General features: G+C 50.3%; 1 protein-coding gene across 1 annotated transcript; it reads right to left on the reverse strand.

Annotated features, from left to right (window-relative positions):
* Nucleotides 1-14,531: 14,531 nt before the first annotated feature.
* Mapk13 (mitogen-activated protein kinase 13) lies at nt 14,532-24,235 on the reverse strand. Its single transcript, XM_042684359.1, has 12 exons — nt 24,059-24,235; nt 23,442-23,571; nt 21,614-21,672; nt 18,839-18,947; nt 18,655-18,684; nt 17,779-17,826; nt 17,564-17,678; nt 17,395-17,466; nt 16,094-16,173; nt 15,800-15,878; nt 15,525-15,701; nt 14,532-15,352 (listed from the first exon to the last, which is right to left on the reverse strand). The coding sequence occupies exons 1-12, from the start codon at nt 24,175-24,177 to the stop codon at nt 15,270-15,272; spliced, it is 1,101 nt and encodes a 366-aa protein (XP_042540293.1). The 5' UTR covers nt 24,178-24,235; the 3' UTR covers nt 14,532-15,269.
* Between the last annotated feature and the right edge of the window lie 1,645 nt (nt 24,236-25,880).

The raw sequence follows: 25,880 nt of genomic DNA on the forward strand, positions 1-25,880 counted from the left end.
TATTATTAGGCCTTTTTTTCCTTTTTCCTTTTTTTTGGGGGGGTCAGTTGTGGGGCCTGCACTCTGGGCCTGGGCGCTGTCCCTCAGCTCTTCAGCTCAAGGCAAGTGCTCTTTCGCTTGAGCCACAGTGCCACTTCTGGCTTTTTCTGCTTATGTGGTGCCAAACCCAGGGCCTCATGCATACAAGGCAAGACTCTACCACTGAGCCACCTTCCCAGCCCCTGTTTTTTGCTTTTGTTTGTTTGCTTGTTTTTGCTTGTTGGTCGTGGGGCTGGGCACTGTCTCTGAACCTCTTTATGCTCAAGTCTAGCACTTGATCACTTGTGCCCCAGTGCCACTTCTGGCTTTTTTTGAACTCAGGGCCTGGGCACTGTCCCCAAATTTCTTTTGCTCAAGGCTAGCACTCTACCACTTGAGCCACAGCACCACTTCTGGCTTTTTCCATTTATCTGGAATTCAGGAACTGAACCCAGGGCTTTGTGCATGCTAGTCAAGGACTCTCTACCACTAAGCCATATTCCTAGCCCACTTCTGGCTTTTTCTGAATAGTTTATGGGAGATAAAAGTCTCCCAGACTTTTCTGCCCAGGTTGACTTCGAACTGTGATCTCAGATCTCAGCCTCCTGAGTAGCTAAGATTATAGGTGTGAGCCACTAGTGCCCAGCTTCACTTCCAACGTTTTACAACTTTCTTTCCCTTAATGACCAAGGCTGCTCAGGCTCAGTCAACACTGTGATCCCCCCTTTTTATATAGTCATGTAAGACATGAGGGCTGAAAATGACCAGCAGGGGAACCATGGTTTTATCCTTTCATAGAAGTAGTACTCTCTTGGATCCTTTGTCAGAAGTCAGCAGAGCCCCAAGTCATGGAGGTAAGTCATTAAGTAAATAATTAGGCTTCATCATGAAAGGTGCTGTCCCATTTCCACCACATTGTTTCCACACCTATCTGTTCTAATTATAGAAGAAGCGATACATACTCCTAAACTGCTTAATGATTCAGAACATGCAATAGATCTTACATGCCAGCACCCCAGTCTCAGGAGAAGTTGTCCTAGTTCTGCTACTCTGTAAGGCCATCTGCCAGACTGGGCACTGTGGAGTAGGAGTAACTCTTGCATGTAACCTACTATATCTTCAAAAATGGCTGGAACTTGATCCTCCTGTATTTTCGCCACTTAACAGCTATTGATAAAATGTTGCTTGAGCCTCTGTTGGGGCTCACACCTGTAATCAATTCAAGTAGGTTTTGTACTTTCTACCTTCTTCCATCTCAAGAACTCCCCCAGAAAACTTTTAACTACAAAGAAAATTCCAATTTTTGTGTCTTAAATGACACAAAAAGCTACAATATTATATAGTTGCAAATGTAGAGAAAGAGCTAGTCATAGGTTCCTTATGACCAGGTATACATACTGTGGTCAAGAAGTCCTTTAGTTGGGCACCAATGGCTTGCATGTATACTAGCTACTTAGGAGGCTGAGATCTGAGGATCACAGTTCAAAACCAGTTCAGGCAAAAAAGTCCGTAAGATTTTTTTTTTTTTTTTGTCAGTCATGGGGCCTGAACTCAGGGCCTGGGCGCTGTCCCTCAGTGCTCCAGCTCAAGGCTAGCGCTCTACCACTTGAGCCACAGCACCACTTTCAGCTTTTCTGCTTATGTGGTGCTGAGGAATCGAACCCAGGGCCTCATGCATACAAGGCAAGCACTCCACCACTGAGCCACTTTCCCAGCCCCTTCCCTAAGATTCTTACCTCCAATTAACCACCAAAAAACCAGAAATGGAGCTGTGGCTCGAAGTGGTAGAGCACTAGTCTTGAGCACAAAAAGCCCAGGCCCGGGTTTCAAACCCCAGGAGTGTTAAAAAAGCAAGCAAGCAAGCAAGCAAGCAAGCAAGCAAGCAAGCAAGCAAGAAAGAAAGAAAGAAAGAAAGAAAGAAAGAAAGAAAGAAAGAAAGAAAGAAAGAAAGAAAGAAAGAAAGAAAGAAAGAAGGAAGGAAGGAAAGAAAGAAGAAAAGCCAGGTGCCAGTAATTCATGCCTGTAATTCTAGCTACTCAGTAGGCGAGATCTGAGGATTGTGGTTCAAAGCCATCCAAGGTAGGAAAGTCCATGTGACTCTTATCTCCAATAAACCACTCAGATAACTGGAAGTGGCGCTGTGGCTCAAGTGGTAGAGCGCTAGCCTTCAGCTGAAGAACTGAGGGACAGCGCCCAGGCCCAGAGTTCAAGCCCCACAACCGAAAAAAGATTAAAGACTTGTTCTGTTCTCCATCTTGGCCGTTTCATGACCTTGCTTTCAGCTGGTTTCCCTCAGTCACAGCACAGTTATTCTTTCTATCACATCCAGATACAATAAAGTCCAAAGGAAGAAGAAAAGTTCCTTTCTTTATCCCTCTCCAATGGGGCGTGGAGAGTTTGTTTTAGGACTGGAGAGACATTGTCTGGAAGCCGACACAAGAGGTCTTGTAACATCTTCTTGTCCAGAATTGCTGTTATGTCCGGCTCTAAATCAACCCGAGGCAAAAAGGAGTAAGAGTACCATGACTGGCTTGGGGACTAAGCACCTCTAAGATCTCTCCTGAGTAACCACAAATGCCCTTAAGTACCAAACACACCTCTGCCACCATGGAAGGCCCCAGCCCCATTAAACTGGCATTCCTCCTCATTTTCACGTTGGCACCTGTCAGCAATGGTAAGCGCTGAGGAAGGAAGGATCTCCAGGCTCAGAGGGTTCATTGCCGTGTTCCCATACTGGAAGGTTATACAGGACAAATCTAGTTTTCTTGTCTTCCTCTGTCTTTACATTGCAGAATTTTCTGCAAGAGAATTCTGGTCCTTTAACTTAGTATGGCCCATCATTAAGTGGAGACCAGGGTGGTTCTGAGTTTTGGCTAACCAGCTGAGAGAATGGTCCGGACTATTCCCAGTTGCTAGCTCAACGAATCTAGAACTGTAGAGGCAACCACAGCAGCGGATCTGATTCCAAAGGAAAATGACTTTCCTCCACATCCAGTGGGCACTCACACAGTTCAGCTCGGCCATAAATTAGCAAAACTGCTGCGTTGACTTTCTTTTATGTTAGCCTTTCCTCTTATTTGACTTGAACTTTTATCTCCTGGAGCATGCCGGGATCTGTCTAGTTACAGGCTTGGCTTTCTTTACAGGGGGAGAAGTGTGTTCCAGCAAAGGGGAGATGACTTCTTCAGATAAGGGGTTAATGTGTAATGAAAGTGGATGTGAAAATTGAGGCTAAACACAGGAGGGGACCTCTTCTGTCCACATTCCAACAACAACAACAACAAAAAGCACAGATATTCTTTGGAAAGAATTAAACACAACTAGGGACCTAGGGCAGTAAAGCAACATTCCATTCACCTTACCCAAAACAACACAGACCTTCATGTATGAGGCCTTCAAAGGGATGTTGTCTTTCTTATTGTTTCAATATGAGCAGGAAACCAAAGATCATCAGACATTGCGACACACCTATAGCATACAAATAGAAAGCCAAGATGAAAAGCTGGGGAAAAAATGTGATACAAGAAATAATTCAAGGACTGGGAAGGTGGCTCAGTGGTAGAGTGCTTGCCTTGCATGCATGAGGCCCTGGGTTGAGTCTTCAGCACCACATAAACAAAAAAAGCCAGGAGTGGCACTGTGGCTCAAGCGGTAAAGCACTAGCCTTGAGCTGAAGAGCTGAAGGACAGCGCCCAGGCCCAGAGTTCAGGTACCATGACCGGCAAAAAAAAAAAGAAATAACTCAGGAAATAGAAATCCATATTCTTTTTTTTTGGTAGTTTGTGGGGCTTGAACTCTGGGCCTAGGCTCTGTCCCTCAGCTCTTCAGCTCAAGGCTAGCACTCTACCACTTGAGCCACAGCGCCACTTCCGCCTGTTTCTGTTTATGTGTTGCTGAGGAATCGAACCCAGGGCCTCATGAATGCAAGGCAAGTGCTCTACCACTGAGCCACCTTCCCAGCCCTAAATCCATATTCTTAATGAAGTCATAATATGAAAAAAGACACAGCAAGAATGAATTGTTGAAATTTAAAACATGATTGCTTGGTTTAGGAAATGAAGATGGCAGCTTAGTTTTCTTTTCAAAAGCCTTATCAAGAAATAATTGAGGGAAGTGGCACTGTGGCTCAAGTGGTAGAGCATTAACCTTGAGCTGAAGTGCTGAGGGACAGCGCCAGGCCCAGGGTTCAAGCCCCATAACCAACAACAAAAAAAGTTTTGGAACTTTACAACTTTGGTGGGGGGGGGGGGGGGGAGGATTGGGTGGGGAAGGCGAGGGGAGGCTGGGAAGGGATGGGAAGGGTAAACAAAGGAGGAGGAGGCTACAATGCTTGATAAGAAATGTACTCACTATCTTGTCCATGTAATTGTAACCCCTTTGTACAGTATTTTCACAAAAAAAAAAAAAAAAGCTCAGTGGTAGAGCGCTTGCCTTGCATGCATGAGGCCCTGGGTTTGATTCCTCAACACCACATAAGCAGAAAAAGCCAGAAGTGGCCCTGTGGCTCAAGTGGTAGAGCACTAGCCTTGAGCTGAAGAGCTGAGGGACAGCACCCAGGTCCAGAGTTCAGGCCCCATACCAACCAAAAGCAAATAAATTAAAATTAAATTAAATTTAAAAAAGACTTAATTGAGGGATGGAAATGTGGCTTAGTGGTAGAGTGCTTGCATTGCATGTGTGAAGCTCTGGATTGGATTCCTCAGTAGCACATAAACAGAAAAAGCTGGAAGTGGTGCTGTGACTCAAGTGGTAGAGTGCTAGCCTTGAGCCAAAGAAGCTCAGGGACAGTGCCCAGACCCTAAATTCAAGCTCCAAGACTGGCAAAAAGGAAAAAAAAGAAATAATTGATATAAATGTTTGAGCTAGGTGCCACTGGCTCATGCCTCTAATCTTAGCTACTCAGGAGACTGAGATCTGAAGATGACAGTTGAAAGCCAGCCCCAGCCAGAACTGGAGTTGCATTTCAAGCAGTAGAGCATGATCCTTGAGCAAAAGAAGCTCAGGGACAGAGATAAATTCAAGTCTGAAGACTGGCACACACACAAAAAATAAATGTTTCGACTATAAATTTTTTTTTTGTTAGTTGCAGAGCTTGAACTCAGCCTGGGCGCTGTCCCTCAGCCTTCAGCTCAAGGCTATTGCTCTACCACTTGAGTCACAGTGCCACTTCTGGTTTTCTGGGTGGTTTATTGACTATAAGAGGCTTACAGACTTTCCAGCCTGGGCTGGCTTGGAACCATGATCCTCAGATCTCAGCCTCTTGAGTAGCGAGGATTACAAGTGTAAGCCACCAGCACCCAGCTTCAAGTATAAAATTTATGTGTTTTTTTGTTTTTTTTGCCAGTCGTGGGGCCTGAACTTAGGGCCTGGGCACTGTCCCTCAGCATTTCAGCTTAAGGCTAGTGCCCTACCACTTAATCTACAACGCTACTTCCGGCTTTTTCTGCTTATGTGGTGCTGAGGAATCAAACCAAGGGCCTCATGCATGCAAGGCAAGCACTCTACCACTAAGCCACCTTCCCAGCCCCTAAAATTTATGTTTTGACATTACCATCATCAAGACAAGAACATATTCATCATCCCAAAGGTTGCTTAGTCTGCTTAGCTACTCCTTTCTTTTAGTCCACTTCCTTCCCATTCATGGATTAAATATGCAGTATTCTCTTAGGCTAATGTGTTGATCACTTGGCTCCCAGCTAGTAGTGCTATTTTTGGAGGTTCTAGAAACTTGAGGAGGTCAAACCTAGTTGGAGGCGCTATCCCTGAGCTTCTTTTGCTCAAGGTTAGCACTCTGCCACTGAGCCACAGCATCACTTCAGGCTTTTTCTGTGTACGTGGTACTGAGGAATCCAACCCAGGGCCTCATGCAGGTTAGGCAAGCACTCTACCACTGAGCCATTTTCAGCCCTGGAAGAAGATCTTATTGTAGCCCCTCTGCATCTGTGTCTGCTGTCTGACTGCCCCGTGAGGTAGAAGCTCCCCTGCCGCTCATCTCACCACCTTGCCCACTGGGTGGGGCCAAGCAGCCAGGGCTTGAGCCCTGCAAAATCCGTCTTTCCTCCCTTCAGTTTCCCTCAGGTGTTTTGGTCGCAGTTATGCAAAGGTAACAGACCAATGTTCTGCAAGTGGGGTTGTACACAATACATTCTATTTTGTCCAGTTTATTTCCCTGAATATAATGATTAATAAGAGTTTATTCATTTTTGGCATATATAAATAGTTAATCCCATGGCCAGGTGCCAGTGGCTCTCGCCTGTAATCCTAGCTACTCAGGAGGCTGAGATCTGAGGATCAGGATTCAAAGCCAACCTGGGCAGGAAAGTCTGTGAGACTCTTTTTTTTTTTTTTTGAGTCCGGTTGTGGGGCCTGAACTCTGGGCCTGGGCACTGTCCCTCAGCTCTTTAGCTCAAGGCTAGCACTCTACCACTTGAGCCACAGCGCCACTGCCGGCTTTTTTCTTATGTGGTGCTGAGGAATCGAACCCAGGGCCTCGAGCATGCAAGGCAAGTGTTCTACCCCTGAGCCACCTTCCCAGCCCTCTGTGAGACTCTTATCTCCAATAAACCACCAGAAAACTGGAAGTGACGTTGTGACTCAAGTAGTAGAGCACTAGCCTTGAGATGAAGAGCTGAGAGACAGCGCCCAGGTTCAGAGTTCAAGCCTTATGACCAACCAAAAAACAAACAAACAAAGAAATACTTAATTCCTTTTTCACTGTTAGGAAGTAGCCATGATATGGTTCCATCCAAATTTATACATGCATTTGTAAATGAACATTTAGATTGCTTTTCTTTTCTTTTTTCTTTCTTTTTGGTTGGTTGTGGGGCTTGAACTCTGGGCTTGGGTGCTGTCCCTGAGCTCTTCAGCTCAAGGCGAGTGCTCTACCACTTGAGCCACAGCGACACTTCCGGTTTTCTGGTGGTTTATTGGAGATAGGAGTCTCACGGTCTTTCCTGCCCAGGTTGGCTTTGAACTGCAATCCTCAGATCTCAGCTTCCTGAGTAGCTAGGATTACAGGCGTGAGCCACTGGCACCCGGCTTGCTTTTCTCTTTTAACCATTTCAAATAATGTTGCTATGAATATTTAAGAACAAGTTTTGTTTCTTATCTTTGTTTTTGCTTTGTTTTTCTTCTGCCAGTCTTTGGGCTTGAACTCAGGGCCTAGGTACTATCCTGAACTTCTTTTACTCAAGGCTAGCACTTTACTACTTTGAGTCATAACTCTACTTCTGGTTTTCTGCTGGAGATAAGAGTCACAGATTTTCCTGCCAGAGCTGGCTTAGAACCTCGATCCTTAGATCTCTGCTTCCTGAGTAGCTAGGATTACAGGCATGAGCCACCAGTGTCCAGCTAAGAACAAATTTTTGTGGACATCAATTTCTCTTGGGTAAGTTTTTACTGATGGAATGGCTGGATCATATGGTAGGTTTATACTTATAATTACCTTCAATATGCATTATATTCATAAACTGACATGTTGAATGAAATCTCCCCCTTTGTACACTACTTAAAGATAATATAACAACAATAAAAAGTAACTACCAAGTTATTTCCCAAAGTAATTGTATCATTTAACTTTTTTTTTTTTTGCCAGTCCTGGGGCTTGAACTCAGGGCCTGGACACTGTCCCTGAGCTTATTTTGCTCAAGGCTAGCACTCTACTACTTGAGGCACAGTACCACTTCTGGCCTTTTCTGATATGTGGTGCTGAGGAATCGAACTAGAGCTTCATGCATGCTAGGCAGACACTCTACCACTAAGCCACATTCCAGCCATTCATCTAACATTCTGAACAACAATGCATGAGCGTTCTAATTTTTCAGTTTATTCATTAATACTTGGTATGGCTACTCTTTTTAGTTATTTTTTCCAGTTGTGGGGCTTGAACGCAGCCTGGGCGCTGTCCCTGAGCTCTTCAGCTCAAGGCAAGTGCTCTACCAGTTGAGCTACAGTGCCATTTCTGGTTTTCTGGTTAACTGGAGATGACAGCTTCATAGACTTTCCTGTCCAGGCTGGCTTTGATCCTCAGATCTCAGCCTCCTAAGTAGCTAGGATTATAGGCCTGAGCCACTGGTGCCTGGTTTTTTCTGGTGGTTAATTGGAGATAAGAGTCTCATGGACTTTCCTGCCCAGGTTGGCTTTGAACTCTGATCCTTATATCTCAGCCTTCTGAGTAGCTAGGATTACAGGCATAAGCTACCAGCACCCAGTTTACTCTTTTTAATTTTTTTTATTGTGATTAAGTGGTTACATAATTTCCCAAATTTCACAGTATTGTAGGATAGTGATGCTTAGTTAAAGTCACAAACACATTCTAACTTTCATGGAGCAAATTGTCTATCACGGTCTATAACATTTATGAGTTCTATGGGCTTTGCCATACAGTTATTTCTTCCACATTGGGTGATATGTATATTTCTTTTGTTTTGTATAGCATTTAATTTTTAAAAGAACTCTATGGAGATATAAGTTAGATATCATTAAACTTACTCACCTAGATGGGTGCCAATGTTGTCAGATACTTTGTACTCATATACTGTTTTATAGAATGGGAACGTCTTTGTACAACTACTTAAAGATAATAAACAATAAAATCAAGGGCATTATACAGTTTTATATAACAGCAAAAAAAACTTACTCACCTGAATTGTGTGATTATCTAAAATTCAGAATATTCAGAGTTGTGAAACTCTTTGGACTATCCAATTTTAGAATATCTTTTTTTTTTTTTTGGCCAGTCCTGGGGCTTGAACTCAGGGCCTGGGCACTGTCCCTGAACTCCTTTTGCTCAAGGCTAGCACTCTACCACTTGAGCCACAGCTCCACTTCCAGCTTTTTCTGTTTATGTGGTACTGAGGAATTGAACCCAGGGCTTCAAGCATGCGAGGCAAGCACTCTACCACTGAGCCACCTTCCCAGTCCTCCATGAGACTCTATCTTCAGTGAACCACCAGAAAACTGGAAGGGGAGCTGTGGCTCAAAACAGTAGCCTTGAGTGAAAGAGTTGAAGGACAGCGCCCAGGCCCTGAGTTCAATCCCTGCAATCACTACCAGCACCAACAACAACGAAAATAATATAATGGCTGGAAAGTGAAGAAAGGTCTTCTGAGAACAGCCACTGAAGCCAGGGTTGGGCTCACCCCAGTAGGTGGCGAGTGCAGAGCTGTATGTACCCAGGAAGATCTGAGGGGCTGGAAAGTTCTGCACATGTGAGCCTAACCTTCCAGGACCTCCACACCCTGGCAAAACTGAGCCATCGAATCAAAATTGAGCAGGTGAAGGACAGCCTCAGGACCAAAGGAAAATAAAGGCAAAAGGAAATTTGGAGGGAGAAGGTGGTGAAGCCAGGAAAACCCAAAAAGTAAGCTGCTATTTATCTAAGCCAATAGAAACAGAATTGAAAGCTCAGAGAAAGGAATTTACATCTTTTTTTTTAAACGAGCTATTTCCCTCCCAGGTGTTTGCATAAATGAGTTCTAATTTTATGCTCCCTCATAAACTGCACACAGCGCCAGGTGTGGTAGTATGTACCTCTACTTCTTACCTATTAAAACCCTGTCTCTAACAAACAAAAGTTAAAAAAAACCTGCAAATAAATATTTATAGAAGTTGTATTCATAATTACCCTGAAATTGAATGAAGGAAGATGTCTTTCCATAGATGAATAAACAAATTGAATCTGTACAGTGGATTCTGTGCTGAAAATAAATGTTATCAAGCTACAAAAAAAAAGGGGCTGGGGAGGTGGCTCAGTGGTAGAGTGCTCGCTTTGCATGCATGAGGCCCTGGGTTCAATTCCCCAGCACCACATAAGCAAAAAGAAAAAAGCCGGAAGTGGCGCTGTGGCTCAAGTGGTAGAGCGCTAGCCTTGAGCTGAAGAGCTGAGGGACAGCGCCTAGACCCAGAGTTCAGGCCCCACGACCGGACCCAAAAAAAAAAAAACAAAAACTTGTAGGAATGCTAAATGCTTAATGCTAGATGGAAGAAAAAATCTGAAAAGTTTATATACTAGATATTTCCAATTCTATGCCATCCTAGAAAAGGCAAAATTAGAGAGAGATAGTAAGGAAGATCAATGATAGCCAAAGTTTGAGGTACAGGGTAAAGCAGCAATGATGAGGCAGAACACAGATTTGTGTGTGTGTGTGTGTGTGTGTGTGTGTGTGTGTGTGTGTGTGTGTGTGTAGGCATGGGTACGTGCCACAAGGGTGCATGCCAGTCCTTGAGCTCAGGGCCTAGGCATTGTCCTTAAAGTTCTTTTGTTTAAGGCCACCTCTCTATCACTTGAGCCATATCTTCACTTCCAGCTTTATTGCTTAATCAGAGATACAGTCTCCAGACTTTCCTGCCTAGGCTAGTTGAGATCTCAGATCTCAGCTTCCTAAATAGGCTTATAGATTTTTTTTTTTAATGATACTCTAGTGATGGATACATGACATTAGCATCTGTCAAAACCAATAGAGCTGTACAACACAGAGTGAATCATAATGCAAATTACAAGCTTCAGTTAATAATAGCATATCAACATAGATTCATATGCTATAAGTATGCCACATTAATGCAAGGTATTAACAAGACAGGAAAGTGTGAGTTGGGGGAAGAGACTATGGGAATCCCCAGTACTTTCTGCTCAATTTTTCTGTGAATCTAAAACTACTCCTTAAAAGAAGAGTCTATTTGAAAAAAAAAAAAAAATCCTTAACTACATGTCATGTTTTCTGACACTGTACAATTTGAAATGAATAACAGTAGGACACATTTTAAATCTCAAGTGCTCAGAAATGTAAAATAAAATGAGTATAAATAATTTATAGGCTCCAGAAGACATCATAATAAAGATTTGGAAAGGATGCCTAATACTAAACAATAGTGTATCACATATCAAATGTTATGAGATGCAGCTTAGATCTCAATTTATGGCCTTAGGAATCATACAGTCATTCTCAGTATCTGAGTGGGATTGGTTCCTGGACCCCTGCCTACACCAAACCCTCCAATGCCCAAAGTCCTTGTATAAAATGGGATAGCATTTGCATATGACCTCCACACAGCCTCATCTCTACATTCCTTATAAGACCTAATGGTATGTAAATGCTATTAAATAGTTGTTAGGCTGTTATTCTTTAGGGAATAATGACAAGAATATGACCAGAATATGAGGGTGAAGCTCAGCGGTGTGGAGCAAGTACTTAAACTGCTTCTGTTGAAAAGCATTAACTCTTTACTGGAGCCCACAAATGAACTAAAAGTAGAAGAGCTTGCATTCCTGTCTGCGTTTTGCATCTGCCTTTGCTCAGTCATTCTCTTAGCAGGTCCTGTGCCTTCACTCTGCAATCCAGGAAGGATAGGACTCATGATCATATATTTACCAAGAGGGATGTAGAAAAACGGCCCCTAGGAAAAGAAACTGACAGGGCTGGGAATGTGGGTTAGTGGTAGGGTGTCTGCCTGGCACATATGAAGCCCTAGGTTCGAGTCCTCACTACCACATAACAGAAAACACCAGAAATGGCGCTGTGGCTCAAGTGGTAGAGTGCTAGCCTTGAGCAAAAGAAGCTCAGGGACAGTGTCCAGGTTCTGAGTTCAAGTCCCTGGACTGGCAAAAAAAAAAAAATGGGGGCTGAGGTATGGCTCAGTGACAAGATGACAAGAGTATCACTTAGGCAGCACAAAGCTCTGAATTCAAGCTTCAGTACTGAAGGACAGACCCCCTCAGGACAGACCACCCACCAAACAACGACTTAGATGTCCTGACCAAAATTGCTCCTTTCAACTGGTTTGATGACAGTTACCACTCCAGAACCCCTCTAATGACCAACCAGGCTATACTTGGACTGTGTAATCATTTCGCATACCTCCCTCTCCTCCCCGCAGTTCTTTTGTCTATTTAAACCTGAAGTTCACATCTATACCTTAAAGATGGCAGAAGTGGAGCTTGCTTTGCTTTCTTCAGCAGTTGTGTCCAGGCCTGCCTAATAAACCTGTTCTTTCTACCCTTCACCATTAGTGGCTATTTATCTGTTCTACAGTGTTGGGGGGCTCTTGGCTGTGCGGAACCCCTGGAGTTTAGGCCTAGGACCTAAACCAGCAGAGCTCTTTCCCAGCCAGAGGCCTGTGGATGACGTCACCCAGCTTGCAAACCTTGACCACTGCGTGTAGCAATATCACCGACTTCCTTTGCAACCCTGTTTTGATCTGTGCGACTGAGAAATACGACGTGGAGAAGAGATGCCTGAGAGGGGTCCCCCGGCCCCGCGGACGCTCGGGGGACGGCCTGGCCCAGCGTGGGGGGGCAGCTGCTCATCGGGGCAGAGACCAGGCCAGCTGGGTGACAACGCCAGGACGTTCAGCTCCGTGCGCGGCCTGGGCCTCGGCTTCCCCTTGAACACCCTGGTCGCAAGGCCTTTTCCCCGGGCACGGCGGGCCCTGGGGAGCCCGGGCTCGCTGCAGAGCAGAGGAAGGGGCGGGCATGGCTTCCCCAGCGTCGGGGAGGAGCGCAGGCGGCTGCGTCGCTCCCCAGGGAGAGCTCGGCTCCACCCCGCCCCCTCTCCCCCGCCCCCTCTCCCCCGCCCCCGCCGCGCGGGGCGGAAGTGGGCGTGGTCACGCCCACCTGCAGGGCGGGCGGGGCTTGGCGGGGCGGGGCTTGGTGGGACGCCCGCCTCCTCCCAGGTGCGGCCCGGGCCCGGCCCGCCTGCCCCGCCCCGCACAGCCCCAGCCCACTGCGGGAGGGAGCCCAGGGCACCCGCGCGGTTAAAGGCGGCTCCCGGACTCCAGGTCCGCCCTCCTTATCTCCGTGAGGCCCTGCCTGGACACGGCGGGACCCATCTACCCAAGGCCGCCACCAGCCGTTCAGGAAGCCAAGGCCAGCCCGGCCAGACTCCGCCCTCCGTGTGAGGCCCACAGCCAGGAGCCCCTTCAGGCAGCACCTGTCCACTGGGACGGGGGGGGGGGGGGGGGGGGGGACGGGACTGGGAGAAGAAGGGGGGGGGAACTGGAGGGAAACTGGGAATCTCGGGAAGATTTTTCTGAGGCAGGGCCACCCAATTCTCCATCCTTCAATAGCGTGCGGATCTGCTTGGACTAGGGTATGACCACAGGACCCTGACACATCACTTGTTCATTCATTCCCTCACCCAGCAGGGGCCCCGAGTAGGGTAATGGGGGTGGAGGACAAACCTCACACACGAAAAGCTACACCCCCTCCCGCCTCAGCCTGGCAGGCCGATGGAAGAAGTCCCCTGTTCTCTGAGAGGGGCTGATCCTTCTGCCCCTTCTTCCACTCTGGGATTACCAGTATGCACCACTACAGCCAGCCCGATGCCATCTTGAAAGGTGAGGAGGATTTTTCTGACTGGAGAAGAATGCAGAGCCTGCCGGGCAGGAGCACTGAGGCCAGCCCAAGCTCCCAGCCTGCTCTGGCCTGTGCACTGGCTGTCCTGGGAAGGGAGAGCTAAGTGTAGCACTATTGGGGTGAGGGGGGGAGAAACATTCTGTATTAAAACATATAGAGCTCTTTTCTGCAGGATTTGTCAGAGCCTTTGTCAATGTAAGCTCCCAGAACTGGAGCCGGATGGCCAACCATGTTAGCATAAGGAGTATGGGATCCAGGGTTGGTTAAGGGCTTCTAGTATAGTAGCTGAGTGTGGGTTCAAGTCCAGCCTCCTATACTTCCTACCCATCACTCTGGGACCACAGAGATTCTATTGTTTTCAGAGACTTTATTCTTCAGAAAGTAGAGTTCCCATGTATCCCATTTCCCCTGAAACACCCATCCTCGTGAGTGCAGTACATGGATTACAACTGATGACCCCATAGCGAAATATTTCTGCCTCAAGTCCCCAGTTTGAGGGCTGGCTCTTTGTGTTGTTCCAGATTCTCACAAGTGCACAGAGCCACACGTCCACCATTACCTGGCCACAGAGTTCCGCCAGCCTGGTTTCAGCATCTTCTGGGAGTGGAGGTGTCCGGAGCCCTTCAGTCCTGACCACAGGCTTCTCACTAGGTCCCCGGATGAACCAAGCCGTCCAGAAGACAGCTCCATGTTCCCCTACGTCACCAGGCAGGGGCCAGGTGAGGGGTTAGGGTAGACGGTCCTTGTTCCCAGGTCTCAACTCTGGACTGGACAGTCAGAATCCTCAGGGCCCAGGACTCTTCATTCTGTCCAGGTCCCTGGTGCATGGGGATGTCTGAGACCCATCATGCCCAGGGTGGGAAGCCCAGGCCTGCGCCCGAGGATTTGTTCTACCAAAGCAAATGGAAGAATCCCGGCCACTGCCAGGTTGAAGCTCCTTAGAGACACCATCTCCCCAAAGGAAGAGAACAGTATGTCAAAAAGACACGGAAGCTGGCCGGGTACTGGTGGCTCACACCTGTAATCCTAGCTACTCAGGAGGCTGAGATCTGAGGATCACAGCCCGGGCAGGGAAGTCCATGAGACTGTTATCTCCAATTAACTACTAGAAAATCAGAAGTAGTGCTGTGGCTCAAAGTGGCAGAGTGCTAGCCTTGAATAAAAGCAGCTCAGGGACAATGCCCAGGCCCTGGGTTCATTGCCCATGACTGACAAAGAAAAAAAAAGCCACACAAAAGCCACTTCCGTTGCTCCCAGCTGACCTGTCTGTGGGCTTTCACATCTTGATAGCTTAGTGCTCTCTCAAAATAAGCAGCTGTGTCACACCTGGATTGAGCGGCCAGATGCATTCAACTGGGAGAGAACACAGACCTGAATCCAGGGCCAGAAGACATCCTCCCTCACGGCCATCTCGAGTGGGCTGAATAATGTCCCCTCCCCAAATTCATGGGCTCCTGGAACGTCAGAATGTGACTTGATTTGGAAATAGTCTGTGTAGCTGTAGTTAGTAGGGACGGGGATGGCATATACTGGATGGGCCCTAAGTCCAATAGCTGATATGGTATTTGCTTCTCTTTAGTCCAATCTGGCCTTGAACTTGTGATTCTCCTGTCTCCCAAGGGCTGTAATTACAGGTATGGCTCAGAGCCAGCAAGAGCTACAAAGAGTCAAGGGAAGTGTCTGGTTATGTATCATGGCTGCCCTAGGAAACAGCCATAGACTCTGGCCCTGGCTCAGCCCAGCTGTTCATAGTCCCACCACAGCACAGGCAGACACAACACTGGTGATCCAAGGACTCCTCCTATAGGAAGAGCTGCAGTGAACGGGAGGGAGGGTAGAAGAGGGGGGCAGTGCCAGGCTGGCATGCAGCCCCAGGCCAGTGGGAGGCCAGAGGCTGGGGTCACTGTAGCTTCATGCCGCTCCGCCGGCGCGAGTCCTTGCGGGCAATGGGGCTGAAATTCACCACCTCCTTATAGATGTGCTCTGCAGACAGGGGGGAGGCTTAAGGTAAGTAATGGGGTGCTGAGGGCCCATCACCCCCAGGAAATCAGTTCAAGGAGAAAAACAACCAGGAAGCATATCCTCTCAGGGAGGAGGGGCCGGGGTCGGGGGGCCAAGGGCCCCAAGCAGGGGGGCTACAGGCTGGGGCACTCACGCTTCCATTCGTCCACTGTGAGTTTCTCGTGTTCTAAGGAATCATCGAATGGTTGCTGGGCCTCGGTCTCCTCCTCAGGGTCCCGGAAGGGTTCGAAGAAGGGGTGGGCAAGAGCCTGCGAGGCTGTCAGGCGCTTGTCCACGTCCAGCTCCAGTATCTTCTCCAGCAGGTCGACAGCTACAAGTGCACAAGCGTGAGCCTCGAAGCACAGGCCCAGGAAGCCCTCGCTGGGGCCATGGGAACAGACCTGCAGGGGACCAGGCTCCAAGACTCACCCTGGGGGCTGGCGCGTGGGAAGAGCTGCCTGAAATCCTTCTTGGGAGTCTGGGGCAGGGACTGGATGTAGGATTTGGCCTGGAAGACAGACAGTAGTGAAGCCCTCAGGGCTGGTCTCCCAGTATAAAGCTGGCCTGAGTTCAAAGTAAGACAAGGGTGGAGCCCCTGCCTAGCAGCGGAGGGACTCCCTCTGGCCTAAAGGCAGGCACAGGTGGTTTGTCCTTCCCAGAGGCCCACCTTGTCCCAGGTTGAACAGCATAGCCCAGGACAGCCCAGGCCTAGGTATGACCTACCGCTTTGTCCTTCAGTTTCTGTACAAACTCTGCGCCTGGCACCCCGGTCACTTTCAGGATCTGGGTGAGCTGGTCCAGGTCTTGGCAGCTGGTTAAGGTGCCTCGCAGCCTGAGTCTACTGTCCACAGCTTCCACGCCCACCCAGCCACAGTCTGGTCTCAGGAGAGAGACTCCGGGCTCTGCAGGACTTCCCACCTGACCAGAGCAGCACAGAAGGGGCCTGGCTGACAGGTGAATGTGCTGAGACATGCCCTCCTCCCACCTGGCCATCCTCATCCGTTTCCTCTTCTCTCCATCCTCACACTGAGCTGAGTGGGGAGAGCCAGTGTCTACTCGCCAAACATCTGCACAGCACATTCAAGCATTTGTGCACACAGGCCCAAAGTGTGAGGGTTCCCTTCATGGGAGCCCTCCATCAGCTTAGTACCCTGCACTAAAATTATTCTACAGAAGGCTGGGCGCCGGTGGCTCACGCCTGTAATCCTAGCTACTCAGGAGGCTGAGATCTGAGGATCGCAGTTCAAAGCCAGCCCAGGCAGGAAAGTCTGTGAGACTCTTATTTCTACTAAACCACCAGAAAACTGGAAGTGGTGCTGTGGCTCAGGTGGTAGAGTGCTCGCCTTTAGCTGAAGAGCTGAATTGCTGAGGGGCAGTGCCCAGGCCCAGAGTTCAAGCTCCATAACCAAACAACAAAAAAAATCATTCCACAGAGCCATGCACCATTGGCTCATGCCTGAAATCTTAGCTACTTAGGAGGCTGAGATCTGAGGATCACGGTTCGAAGCCAGCCCAGATAGGAAAGTCTGTGAGAATCTTTTTTTTTTTTTTTTTTTGCCGGTCATGGGGCTTGAACTCTGGGCCTGGGTGCTGTCCCTCAGCTCTTCAGCTCAAGGCTAGCACTCTACCACTTAAGCCACAGTGCCACTTCTGTCATTTTCTGCCTATATGGTGCTGAGGAATTGAACCCAGGCTCTTATGCATGCAAGGTAAACACTCTACCACTGAGCCACCTCCCAGCCCTGAGCCACCTTCCCAGCCCAACTCTTATCTCCAGTTAACCACCAGAAAATAGGAAGTGGTGCTGTGGCTCAAGTAGTAGAGCACTTACCTTGAGCTGAAGAGCACAGGGCCAGTGCCCAGGCCCAGAGTTCAAGCCCCACAACCAATAACAACAACAACAAGAACAAAAGAGTTATTTAGACAAAGTGTGGGTTGGATGGGTCAAGGGATCCAAGGAGAGAAACGTCTGGAGTTTCTCTCCAGATGGGTTGGATGGGCCTGGCCTGTCCAGCAAAGGATACAATCTTTCCCCTTAAACAGAGTTTTTCCTGTCAGCATCTCGGCCATGATGCAGCCCACCGACCAGATGTCCACTGCAGAGAGAGGAGGGGCTGTCACCTGACCCACTAGACACTCGGAGTACCGGGACAGCATCAGGGAAGCAGCTAGTCCAGGCAGCTGGGCACTGACCTGTCTGGTTATAGTGCATCCAGCTCAGGATCACCTCGGGTGCCCGGTACCAGCGAGTCACCACGTAACCCGTCATCTCAGCATCCGCATGTCGTGCCAGCCCAAAATCCAGGATCTATGGCTCATGGGACACAGGGAGACAGCTCGCTGAGGGAAGGGGCTCCTGTGGGAGGGGATGCATCCCACCCAAGCTGGCCCACCCACAGTCCACTCACCTTCAGCTCACAGTCTTCATTCACAGCCAGGTTGCCGGGTTTCAGGTCCTGGGAGAAAGGGGAGAGAGCCAGCACTGTGCTGAGAGGCGGAGACGGGGCTTCTCCCGCTTCTGCCTCAACCTAGATCTGTGCAGGACCTCTGGCTCCTTCTCTTCTCTGGCCTCCAGGTTCCTCACATGTAAAATAAGAGTTGGCCAAGTGCTGGTGGCTCACACCTGTAATCCTAGCTACCCAGGGAGCTGAGACCTGAGGATCTCAATTCTTTTTTTTGTTTGTTTTTGGTCGGTCCTAGGGCCTGAACTCTGGGCCTGGGCGCTGTCCCTCAGCTCTTCAGCTCAAGGCTAGCGCTCTACCACTTGAGCCACAGCGCCACTTCCAGCTTTTTTTTTTTCTGATTATGTGGTGCTGAGGAATCAAACCCAGGGCCTCATGCATGCAAGGCAAAGACCCTACCACTGAGCCACCTTCCCAGCCCCTGAGGATCTCAATTCTAAGCTAGCATAGGCAAGAAAGTCCTTGACACTTTATCTCTAATCAACCATCAAAAAGCCAGAAGTAAAACTGTGGTTCAAGTGGTAGAGAACTAGCTTTGAAGAAAAAAAAAAAAGCTCAGGGACAGTGCCTAGGCCCTGAGTTCAAGTCCGAGGCACAAAAATAAATAAACAAGGAGGAGTTGAGCTGGGTGTCCTGTGGGGCCCCCACTGAACTCCAGACGTTTCTCTCCTTGGATCCTGAAATACCAGCCCAGGGTTCATCTTGCTCACAGTGGTTTCCCACCAAGTTCCCCGAACCCAGGGGGCCTTTCAGGGCCAAGGCTGGCTCTGAGAACTGCTACCTGTCCGGACCTCCCAGGGTGGGCTGGGGCCCCGAACTCACCCTGTGGACGACACCAGCGGAGTGGATGTACTGCGAGGGAGAGAAGGAGATGGTGTGAATATCCACCGCCCGGATTCCGCTCCAGGCACGGCAGACTTGCTCAGAAACCCCGCCTCCACCCCATCATGCCATTGCAGTCTGGACACCACGGTTCCCGCTCTGCCACCCTCCAGCCCCCACCCACCTTAAGACCTTTGAGCATCTGATACACCAAGTACTGGACCTTCTCCTCACTGAACTCCATGCCCATGATTTTCTGTAGGTCGGTCTGCATGAAGGGCATCACCAGGTAGCTGGAAGGCAACACAGCTTTGTGGCCCCATCCCCAGTGGCCCCCACCCCCAAGCCTGGATCTGAGGTGGAGCTTGATGGAGGGGGAGGTAGAACGTGGACGTTCGAAATGACCTGGGCAAGAAATGAGCAGAAACCCAGCCCTACCCAGGCCTACAACACCCAGGTTCCCAGGGTCTCCCAGAGAAGCCAGGCTCCAGGACCGGCAGAGCCGAGGGGAAACACTGACATGAAGCATGCTCAGAAAACCAAAGGGAGCTGCGTTCTTGCTCTTCAAAGGTGCCCTCTCCCCACCCTCTTCCATGACCCTGGACAAACAATCCACAGCTGTGATCTGGGGGTCAGGCTCTACCAACGAACAAGATGTCTGCTTTACCAGGAAGGTGACACAGAACAATTTTCAGGATGGAAGAAGGTGGAGGGGCTACTGTGCCCTGTCACCGGGCTGCAAAACAGGGGCAGGGGCCCGAGGGTAGCAGCAGGTAACTGTTACTCAAGGGAGTAACTGCGAAGTTGAGAGCAAAACACGATTGGTTATAAAAGGAGTCCTGTTGATAAAAGCATATGGTAGAGATTGTCTCCATGGTTCTGATTTTTTTTTTATACAAGCTCTGACTTGGCTTTTTGAGCTCAAGACTGATGCTCTACCAGTTGAGTCATATCTCTACTTCTGGCTTTTTGCTAGTTAGTTGGAGATAAGTCTCACGGACTTTCTTCCCCCGGCTGGATTTGAACCATGATTTTCAGATCTCGGCCTCCTGAGTAGCTAGGATTACAGGCGTGAGCCACCCCAATACTCTCTCAAAATTCTCTACTGGGTCTCTTCTCTCTCTCATCAGGCTATCAGTTTTCACCTCTTCACCCTCTTTTGTTAATTTTTTGATGGTACTAGGGCTTGAACTCAAGGCTGTGCACTTACTAAGCAGGTGCTCTACTATTAAGCCATGCCTGCAGCCTCATGTACTGAGATAGGGTTTTGCTTCAGGTCTGGATGGGCATCTAGACTGTAATCTGCCCTCCTTGCTGGAATGGCAGGGGTGTGCCACCATGCCCAGCTTCTTCTATCGAGATGAAGGTCTGTGGACTTTTCTGCCTAGATTGGTCTCAGATTGCGATCCTTCTGATTTAATTTCATTCATAGCTAGAATAGTAACCAGGAGCCACCAATGCCCAGCTTTCCTTCTCCTCTTGTGTCTTCTCTCTAATATGAGTATTTGAATCAACATCATCTGTCAACGTTTTACAATAATCTGTTCCCGGGTCTCAACTATCACCCATAATCCACATCCACATCTCCAGCCCTGCCTTCCTCTCCGGAGGCCTATGTTTATCTGCAATTGCTGATTTCACAGCCTCTATAAGAAGTAAAGCTAGCCAGGCGCTGGTGGCTCACGCCTGTAATCCTAGCTACTCAGGAGGCTGAGATCTGAGGATCGCGGTTCAAAGCCAGCCCTGGCAGGAGAGACCGTGAGACTCCTATCTCCAATAAACCACCAGAAAACCGGAAGTGGTGCTGTAGCTCAAGTGGTAGAGCGCTCGCCTTGAGCTGAAGAGCTGAGGGACAGTGCCCAGGCCCAGAGTTCAAGCCCCACGGCCGACAAAAAAAAAAAAAAAAGATGTAAAACTAGGGCTGGGAAGGTGGCTCAGTGGTAGAATGCTTGCCTTGCATGCATGAGGCCCTGGGTTCGATTCCTCAGCATCACATAAGCAGACAAAGCCAGAAGTGGCGCTGTAGCTCAAGTGGTAGAGTGCTAGCCTTGAGCTGAAGAGCTGAGGCACAGAGCCCAGACCCAAAGTTCAGGCCTCATGATCAACAACAACAAAAAAGGTAAAAGTAAAGTTCACAATCTTTCCTCCAAGTGCTGTTCTTCCTCCACTCTGTATTCCAAGCAAGAGCCAGGGCCCTCCCTACCCACACCACCTCCCTCTACCACCATATCCCAACAAAGAGAATTAGATTCTATTGGCACCTGCCTCAGGTACAAGTCCCACCCCCTCCACTGTAGATCAAAGTCTAGGGTCCAAACCCCGGACTCCCTGCTGTCTCTCCTCCCCAAAGGCTTCCGCTCCTTTCTTGCTGCTGGCCAAGTACATCTCCAAAACCAGGCCCTACCACATCACCACCACATTCAGAATCTCTGCAGACTCAAGGCCACCTATGGAATTGAGTCTTGATCTGAAGTTTGGGGCTGGCCTCTGCTTGCACTCTGAAAATTCAACACTGTCCAAATTCCAACTTTGTCCCATCACTGTCCCAGCAAAGAGTGACACTTCGCAGATCGAACATCTCGTTCTGTGTGAGCTGTCAAATGCTTCTTGAGCTAGAGAAAGCCAAGGCTAACTGATCTCATGCTAGGAAAAGGCCTGAGACCCCAGGAAACGGCAGGGGAGGGGGAGTGGACACTGAGGGCTCATGGTGTTGTCCTCATGGTGTTAAAGCCAGGAAGAAAGCAGCGCACACAGCTCTCTGCAGGGCGGACACCTGTGGTCAGCTCGATCTATTCCTTCTCTTACCTGCTTGCCTTTCCTGTTGGGATGTAGCCCTACCTGACAGCCACGAACTGCCAGGGCGGAAGCTCTCACCCCCTACACACACCTAGGAGACAGAAGCTCTCCCAACTTATTCCTACTACCAAGTAAGCCCAGAGTCTAGTGCAGCCTGACTCACAAGTCGTGGAAGTTGCGCAGGGAGGAGGCTGGGGTGAAGACATCTAGGAGTCCGATGACCTGGGGAAAGGAAGGAGTCACCGGGAAGGCTGGACCACCACTACAGCCCCTCCCTTCCTCCTCCAAGGCCCAGCGCTCCAGAACTGCCCACCCTTTGGTCATACACCAACCCCCCCCCCCAAGCAGGAGGCTGGGTCCCAGTAAAATGGGGGCAAGGTTCCCTCTGCTCCAAGGGAACCTGCTATTCACTGTGGCGGCTAACAGTCAGGCTAAAAGGACAATGGGTGGTGATCATGACTCCACAGTCCTGCATACAGGACAAACACATATCTACACTCAATTCAAAGCCCACAGGCTTAAAATGGGGGGGGGGGGGGGGGAAAGGGGCTTTCTAGACAGCACACTCTTGACCTTTGACCTTGCGTCTCCAGCTACCCTTCCCTCCTTACTCCCCCTCTCCCTCCCAATTCTCTGCCTACCACAGGGATGGTTCACAGCCATAGGTAAGATCACAGTGGCTGGGGGCCTCAGGGAAAGATTTGTGGGGAAAGGATGGAGCTTAATGTGGGTCCAACACCTTTAAACCACAATTTGAAATATCTGCCTTTTTGTTTAGGGGCCCAGAGCTGGGCTACTGGTTTTTCTGCTTGTTTCTTTCTTTCTTCCTTTTGCCAGTCCCAGGGCATGAACTTAGGGCCTGGACACTGTCCCTGAGCTTTTTTTTTTTTTTTTTTTTTCCTGGTCGCGGGCCCTGAACTCTGGGCCTGGGCGCTGTCCCTCGGCTCTTCAGCTCAAGGCCCCAGTGCCACTTCTGGCTTTTTCTGGTTATGTGGTACTGAGGAATGGAACTCAGGGCTTCATGCATGCAAGGCAAGCACTCTATCACTAAGCCACATTCCCAGCACTTTCTGGCTATTTCTTTTCTTTTTTTTTTTTCTTTTTTTGTTTTTGGGTCTGGTTGTGGGGCCTGAACTCTGGGCCTGGGCGCTGTCCCTCAGCTCTTCAGCTCAAGGCCAGCACTCTACCACTTGAGCCACAGCGCCACTTCCAGCTTTTTTCTTTTTGCTTATGTGGTGCTGAGGAATCGAACCCAGGGCCTCAGGCATGCAAGGCAAGCACTCTACCACTGAGCCACCTTCCCAGCCCCTTTCTGGCTATTTCTATCAGACAGGACAGCTGTCATGTACTCTGGCCTGATGCCTGACTGCCTACATTCAAATCCTCCCTCTGATACCATATAACCATATAATCGAGGAGCCTTTCCGTGCCTCAGTTTCCTCGTCTGTGATGTGAGCACTAGGGGTGTATCTCAGGTGTCACTGGAGGATGACAAACTGAGTTTATGCAGTTAGCAGTGCCCAGCTCTGTTCCCACTGACCAGGAAGTATTCATTGTTGTCTTATGGGGCCCTCAGGTAGAAACCACACTGACCCTGTGGGGTGTATAGTTCCAAAAGGGGGGTGGGGGTGGGGAGGTGGGTGTCTAGTCCCAACTGGGCAGGGATTCTTAAGACACAAAACAAAGTTCCTCTTGGTCTACTTCCTTCTAACAATAAGACACTACACTGGCACCTTACAAAGCTATTCTGCCAAAAATTCACTTGGCACCTTCTGGGGAAGTGAGCTGGGCGGGTCCTGGCACCCCCTCACGTTACTAACGATGGGTGGAGCAGATCTCCCCGTTCCCAGCCAGGCCCCTCTCCAGCCTCCCCGCCGGGCTCCTGGATTCCAGCTCAGCCACAGCCGGGGCTGGGGGGGGGGGGGGGAGAGGCACCTCCGGCTCCTGCCACCCCGCGACCCCCGACCCCGGCGACCCCAGGCCCCGCCTACATTCTCGTGCTGCATGTGTTTGAGCAGCAGCAGCTCGCGGTAGGCGCGTCGGGCGAAGATCTCGGACTGGAAGGGCCGGCTCAGCTTCTTGATGGCCACCTTCTCCCCCGACCGCTTGTCGATGGCGGAGCTGCGGGGGGCACAGGCAGGTCAGGGGCCTCCTCCCGGGCCGGGCCCGTCCCGCCCCGATCGCTTCTCCCGGCACCCCTGCACCCCAGCTAGGCGAGCCGAGCCAGGCCAGGCCAAGATGGGGGGGGGGGCACTAGAGAGGGGGGATGGCGGAAATAGAGGGGAGGCCCTCTAGGCCCAAGGCGGGCAAGAGTCTCCCCGCGATGTGGCAAGTTCCTTCCCCTTGGGGGCCGCCCTGCCCTCCGCTGAAACCAGGGGAGTCGGGGCCCCATGAACTTGGGGCTCCCTTTGAAAGTTACAGCCTGGAGAATCGAATCCAGTCCTAACGCAACCCCCACCCCGCCCCCGGGACACCCGGGGGGGGAGTGACCCCCACTGTGGGGGGGTGGCCCGGCTGCTGCCAGCCTGTCGCCGGCACCCCGCCCAGCTCGGGGCGGGTGGCCGTCGAGGGGGCCCCGACGCCGCGCCCCCCGCGCGCCCCGGCTCACCACACGGCGCCGTAGGCCCCGCTGCCCACGTGCGTGGGGGTCAGGTAGGTCTTGGGCAGCTCCCAGGCTGTCTTGTTGACGTCCAGCTTGTAGAAGCCCCTTTTCCGGATGAGGCTCATCCCGGACGCCCCGAGCTCCGCGGGCCCGGTCCCTGCACCGCGGACTCCCTGCGCCCTGCCGGCCTCCCGCCGCCACCAGCCCGGTCCCGCACCGCCCCGCGGCCCTCCCCCTCCCCCTGCGCCGCCCCCGCGCGCGGGGCGGGGACTCCCGCCGTCCCCGACGCCCAGGCGCTCCCGCAGCCACGCCCGCCCGCCACCTGCGGCAGGTGTGCGTCTGTATGCGCCATCGGGGTGACCTGCAGGAAACGGGGTGTGGGGGGGTCGGGAAGACTTCAGGAGGGGAGCAGAGGCCCGGGCCTCCCGGACCCCCAGCCTGGACCTCTTGAGGAAGAGCTCCCAAGGAGTCTGGGGTGGGGGGGGGAGAGAAATCCACAACTGATGGGGTGCCAATGAACCCCCCCCCCCAAGATTCCAGTTCCTCAGCTTGTGCAATTCTGTCCACTCACGGTTGAGTGGATTCTACCCATACTCCTTGCTGGCGAAATGAGTCCCTTCCCATAGCTTAGTCCAGCCTTCCCCTCTCCACAGCTTGGCACACTCCCTTCCTAGGCAACCCAAGGCCCATGAGGTAAAGGCAGTAAATAATCAGCCTCCACCCCCCCACCAACCTTGGGATGGCATTTCTCTGGGGAGGCTACCACCATATAAGGCAACAGGAGCTCCTTAGAGTGACCTTCAGGTCTGGGCAGCTGCAGGACCCTTATCTACTATTTGGGCAGCAGCCATAAATCCTAGTCCGCCATGATGAAGCCCCTGGCCCTCATGTCTACACCAAGGTCTCCGCCTCCTAGCCCCTTCCAGCTCCTCCTAAACCTCCCAGTTATATAGGTCACGGCAGACAGTAGCCGGTGCTGCTTGTGAGAAAGGGTCTTGCCGGCCTCCTATCCTGGCAATAAACCTTCCTTTGTTCTCTGTACCTGGATGTCTGTGTGGTTCTCTGGTCAAGTCTAATAATCTTTCACTCCTCCTCCCCTGTAATTCTGAGGCAAAAACCAAACCACCACATTTCACCCAGAATCCTTTGGAATCTCATAAAGACAAGGATTTAACAAAACCGCAATATCATGTTTCTGTCCAAACAATTAATAACATCAATGTTGTGCTACCACATGTCTCCAAGGTTCAAATGTCCAGGTTGGTTTGTTGAGACTAGGTAGCTTTGGCTGATCTGGCCTCATGACGGAGTCCAGGCTGGCCTCCGACTCTCATCCTCCTGCCTCAGCCTCTTGGGAGCTGGGATGGCAGATGTGTAGCAAAATACTTGGCTCTAATTTCCAGCTTGCAAGGCACAGACACCAGGGGGAGGAGCAGAAACGGCCACCTGTGCCTCAGATGCCCAATGGACTTGTCGCAACCATCGCTGGCCGGCAGGAAGGTGTTTTCTGCGTCAGAGGGAAGGAAGGTGTGTTCACAGGGAAAGGCATTTGTCAGTGGCCTACAGCAATCTGAGGGTCCGCAGCCCCTTCCACATAGCCTAAAACATTGGTTAATCCAGAGATTGGGGAGCCCACGGACCCCACTGAAACCCCCAACAGGCACAGAGGGGAGGAATCCAGTTCATCTCTGGAACCCTGTGCAATATCAATGCATGAAAGGAATAGCCAGTCCATTAGACATGCAAAAGCTATTTATTTAATCAACGCTTGGGCCTGTCATGTGCCGGTCATTAGTCTAAGTGTTTTACATGGCTAACTCACTTAATC

This window comes from Dipodomys spectabilis, unplaced genomic scaffold (assembly GCF_019054845.1).
Source record: "Dipodomys spectabilis isolate Male_0828 unplaced genomic scaffold, ASM1905484v1 ptg000085l, whole genome shotgun sequence".
Classification (NCBI taxonomy): Eukaryota; Metazoa; Chordata; class Mammalia; order Rodentia; family Heteromyidae; genus Dipodomys; species Dipodomys spectabilis.